General features: G+C 51.7%; 1 protein-coding gene across 1 annotated transcript; it reads left to right on the forward strand.

Moving 5' to 3' along the window:
* Positions 1-546: 546 nt before the first annotated feature.
* Positions 547-2,399, forward strand: LOC128842369 (uncharacterized). The gene is made up of 2 exons (XM_054038319.1): positions 547-835; positions 1,830-2,399. Exons 1-2 carry the CDS (start codon positions 664-666, stop codon positions 2,303-2,305), a joined length of 648 nt encoding a protein of 215 aa, XP_053894294.1. The 5' UTR covers positions 547-663; the 3' UTR covers positions 2,306-2,399.
* The last annotated feature ends 2,947 nt before the right edge of the window (positions 2,400-5,346 follow it).

Genomic DNA, 5,346 nt, shown 5'->3' on the forward strand with positions numbered 1-5,346 from the left:
GGGAGTAGCGCTAAATTCGACATGGCCATGTCGAATTAGGCTAGGTGTGGATGGAAATCGACTCTAATAGCTCCGGGAGCTATCCCACAGTGCACCACTCTGTTGACGCTCTGGACAGCAGTACGAGCTCGGATGCTCTGACCAGCCACACAGGAAAAGCCCCGGGAAAATTTGAATTTGAATTCCTTTTCCTGTCTGGCCAGTTTGAATCTCATTTCCTGTCTGGACATCGTGGCGATCACAGCAGCACTGGCAACGATGCAGAGCTCTCCAGCAGTGATGGCCGTGCAGTCTGTGAATAGAAAGAGGGCCCCAGCATGGACTGATCGGGAAGTCTTGGATCTCATCGCTGTGTGGGGCGATGAGTCTGTGCTTTCCGAGCTGCGATCCAAAAAACGGAATGCAAAGATCTACGAGAAGATCTCTAAAGACATGTCAGAGAGAGGATACAGCCGGGATGCAACGCAGTGCCACGTGAAAATCAAGGAGCTGAGACAAGGCTACCAGAAGACCAAAGAGGCAAACAGACGCTCCGGATCCCATCCCCAGACATCCCGTTTCTACGAGGCACTGCATTCCATCCTCGGTGCGGCCGCCACCACTACCCCACCACTGACCGTGGACTCTGAGGATGGGATAGTGTCCACGGCCGGTTCCTCGGACATGTTAGGGGACAGGGAAGATGAGGAAGGAGATGAGGAGGGCGAGGCAGTCGGCAGCGCTCACAACGCTGATTTCCCCGACAGCCAGGATCTCTTCATCACCCTTACAGAGATCCCCTACCAAGCGTCCCCAGCCGTTACCCCGGACACAGAATCTGGGGAAGGATCATCCAGTAAGTGTTGTAAACATCTAAACATTTATTTTTAACAGAACAGGAATATTAACAATTAAAAGAATGGGTTGTTCATGATTACTTTGCCCTAGGCGCTTAACGGTTCAGTCATGGGCAGTGCAAGTTTTGAAAAAAAATCTAGCAATGTCGGGTTTTCCGTGATTGTCCTGCCCAAGCCGCTCTACTGTTTATTCCCTGCTACTACAGCTACAGTAAAATGCGGTCTATATGTCCGGGGATAGAGCAGTAATCCTCCTGGGACATCTCGATGAAGCTCTCCTGGAGGTAATTGGAAAGCCGTTGCATGAGGTTCCTGGGGAGAGCGGCCTTATTAGGTCCTCCGAAGTACGACACGTTGCCACGCCACGAGACTATCAAGTACTCGGGAATCATTGCTCTGCACAGCAGGGCGGCATACGGCCCTGGTCTTTGGAGGCTTTCCCGGAGCATTCTCTCTCTCTCGCTCTCAGAGATCCTCATCAGGGTGATGTTGCCCATGGTGACCTGCTTTGAATTAGGTAGGGGAATGTTAGTGTTGGGACTGCTTGACCTTTCCTTTACAGAACTGTAATCGCTGGTTTGCAGCCACGCGGTGGAGGCGGGAGAGGGGCAGCCGAAAGGGATCGTTCCCGGGGACAGCCGCGAGGGGGTGGGACAGGGGCAGAGTTCCCGCTTGCCGGATTGCTGGCAGCAGGGACTGACATTGCTTTAAATGTGAAATGAGGCCAGTGGTAATATAAAAGTTTTAAACTGCCACAAGTCTACGGCTTACCATGTCTGCCTGCAACAGAAATTCTGTTGTGCTGCCCCGCTTCTCAAATGTGCTGTGCAAGACCCCAGGCACTGAATGCGAAGGCCGAGAATTCGACCTTGTGCTGAGTGCGCATGTGATAGGTGCTGTGCATGGTCTTGTTCACAGAGAAAGACTATGTTCTTTGTTCACAACTACATTTATCTTTCTGAGGAATTCACTCCCTTTTTCCCATTTCCACAGCCCCATCTGCGACTGTCTCACAACCTAGCCTGGCATCACACTCCCAGAGGCTAGCGCGGATTAGGCATAGGAAGAAGAGGACACGGGAGGACATGTTCTCGGAGCTTATGGCCTGTTCCCAAGCCCAGGCAGCACAGCAGACCCAGTGGCGGGAGAACTTGACCCAAATGCACCAAGCAAACATGGATCGGGAGGAGAGGTGGCGGCAGGAAGACCAGCAGGCGACTCAAACGCTGCTTGGACTACTGAGGGAGCAAACAGACACGCTCCGGCGCCTTGTGGATGTTCTGCAGGAACGGAGGCAGGAGGACAGAGCCCCGCTGCAGTCCATCTCTAACCGCCCTCCCCCGCCACCAAGTCCCATACCCACCTCACCCAAAGTGCAAAGAAGGAGAGGCGGCAGAGTCCGTGCTAACTCTCACTCCACCCCTGCAGAGAGCTCGAGTAGCAGAAGGCTCTCATTCCCCAAAATTTGAAAAGTTCTTTCCTTCCCGCCTGACACAAGCCCCCGTCCAAGTTTCACCTCCCAGTTCCATGTGTAGTTGATAATAAAAAATACGTTTCTGTTAACTACTGTTTCAATCATGTTCTTTTGGAGGAGGAGGGGAAAGGGGGTTGGTCATTGGACAGGACAGTCACCTTTGGCAGGGTACATAGGCGGGGGCAGGCACAGCAGCAGGGCACATAGACAGTGCAGTGATGCAGTGACTAGTTAACCTGGTTAGTCTGGGAGGTGGTTTTCATGTTATGTGGTGGGGGGTGGGTTGCTCTGTGACTTTGTGGCGGGGGAGGGCAGTTACAGATCTTAAGCGGCGGTCCTTATGCAGGATCACAGAGCCACACAGCAGGGGATCTGTAACCGTCCTCCCCCTGCCACAAAGTCACATAGTCCCCCCATACACACAGTCCCGATCAGGAGGGGTGACAGGCTCCGTTGAAACAACCATCCCACCGCAGCGGAGCCTGTCAATCCTTGAGTTTAGAAGCTTCATTCGCGTCTACACCCGCTCCGCACCACAGTCTGCGTCCCAGTTTTAAAAAATTCCCGCGAAAACCGTAGTAAAGAAAACGGTGTGCATTAACAAAGTAGAACTATTTTTATTTCGACACGTGTGTTGGAAGGGGGGTGAAGGGGGTATGTAACTGGATAGGATAGTCAACATTAACTGGGTAAAGAAACGGGGGCAGGTTCAGCTTCTCTGTACACAAACTTTAAAGTCACAGGTTACCCTGCTCACTGAGGAACTTTGCTTTCAAAGCCTCCCGGATGCACAGCGCGTCCCGCTGGGCTCTTCTAATCGCCCGGCTGTCTGGCTGTGCGTAATCAGCAGCCAGGCTATTTTCCTCAACCTCCCACCCCGCCATAAAGGTCTCCCCCTTGCTCTCACAGAGATTGTGGAGCACACAGCAAGCTGCAATAACAATGGGGATATTGGTTTCGCTGAGATCACAGCGAGTCAGTAAGCTTCTCCATCTCCCCTTGAGACGGCCAAAAGCACACTCCACCACCATTCTGCACTTGCTCAGCCGGTAGTTGAAGAGTTCTTTTTCAGTGTCCAGGGCGCCAGTATAGGGCTTCATGAGCCAGGGCATTAGCGGGTAGGCTGGGTCCCCGAGGATGACTATAGGCATCTCCACATCCCCAACAGTTATTTTGTGGTCCGGGAAGTAAATACCTTGTTGCAGCCGTCTAAACAGACCAGAGTTCCTGAAAACACGAGCGTCATGAACCTTGCCCGGCCATCCCACGTAGATGTTGGTAAAACATCCCCTGTGGTCCACCAGTGCTTGCAGCACCATGGAAAAGTAGCCCTTTCGGTTAATGTACTGGCTGGCCTGGTGGTCCGGTGCCAGGATAGGGATGTGAGTTCCATCTATGGCCCCACCGCAGTTTGGGAATCCCATCGCTGCGAAGCCATCTATGATCGCCTCCACGTTTCCCAGGGTCACTACCTTTGGCAGCAGTACATCAACGATTGCCTTCGCTACTTGCATCACAACAACCCCCACGGTAGATTTGCCCACCCCAAACTGGTTCGCGACTGACCGGTAGCTGTCTGGCATTGCAAGCTTCCAGAGGGCTATGGCCACTCGCTTCTGGACACTCAGTGCAGCTCACAACCGGGTGTCATTGCGCTTCAGGGCAGGGGACAGCAACTCACAAAGTTCCAGGAAAGTTCCCTTCCGCATGCGAAAGTTTCGCAGCCACTGGGATTCATCCCAGACCCGCAGCACTATGCGGTCCCACCACTCAGTGCTTGTTTCCCGTGCCCAGAATCGCCGTTCCACGGCATCAACATGACCCATTGCCACCGTGATGTCCTCGGCGCTGGGTCCCGTTCTTTCTGAGAGGTCTGTGCTACTCTCAGACTTCAGGCCATCACCGCGGTGCCGTAGCCTCCTCGCCTGACTTTTCTGCATCTGCCTCAGGGAAAGGTGTATGATAAGCTGCGAGGCGTTGAGAGCGGTCACAACTGCAGCGATGGTCGCAGCGTGCTCCATGCTCGCAGTGCTGTGGCGTCCGCGCTGTCAATGACTGGAAAAGTGCGCGAACTGATTTCCCGCCGGCGCTTTCAGGGAGGGAGGGCGGGAGTGATGGACGGATGACGACAGTTACCCAAAAGCACCCTCGACACATTTTGTTACCCAGAAGGCATTGCCGGCTACACCCAGAATTCCAATGGGCAGAGGGGACTGCGGGAACTGTGGGATAGCTGACCACAGTGCACCGCTTCGAATGTCGACGCTTTCACCGTTAGTGTGGACTCACAAAGTCGAATTACTGTCCTTAGTGTGGACACACACGTTCGACTTTGCAATATCGATTCCAAAAATTTGATGCAAGTAAAATCGAACTACTCTCGTAGTGTAGACAAGGCCTTAGTTACTGGGGGAAGGGAGGTGTGTCTTTCTTTGCCCCAACATGTTCCCTTTGTGGCTTGGAGTCCTACAGTCAGCATTGATTGGCTAGCACACCTGGATCACTAGTAACCAATTTGTGGCTCTATTGGAGGAGGAAAGGTCTCCCTGGACTCTTTCCCTGGTCTCAGTGTCATGATGGTTTAGCCCTGAGAGTTCAAATTTGGATTGGTTCTGACTCTTCTCTGCCTTTTGAGTATGCAGAATCAGGCTGAAATGTTATGATCATAGGCTTTTTAATGACATTTTCAGACCTTTCACTTCTGATTTTAGTCACAACAGCCTTTTTTTTTTTTTTTTTTTTTTGGCCGTTTTGCAAATTCATTTCTGTGTAAGTGTAGCAATGACGAACTAAACCAAGAAATTGTAAATGATCCTTTTGAACACTTTGAAAGTTCAGTTTAAATTTAAATCTAAAAATGGATGAAAGTTTGAGTTGTGGGAGTTTCTGAACCAGTTCTCCTAACCTAGTGAAAAAACGATGAGGACTAGTGAACTTGCTGGATGAATTATAGAGGCTACAGAAGGTGAAGATTTGAAGATGATAGAAGGAGGATAGACTGCATTCTCATGTGTTTCCTGAGGCAAGATGCTACCA

This window comes from Malaclemys terrapin, chromosome 8, assembly GCF_027887155.1.
Source record: "Malaclemys terrapin pileata isolate rMalTer1 chromosome 8, rMalTer1.hap1, whole genome shotgun sequence".
Lineage (NCBI taxonomy): Eukaryota > Metazoa > Chordata > Testudines > Emydidae > Malaclemys > Malaclemys terrapin.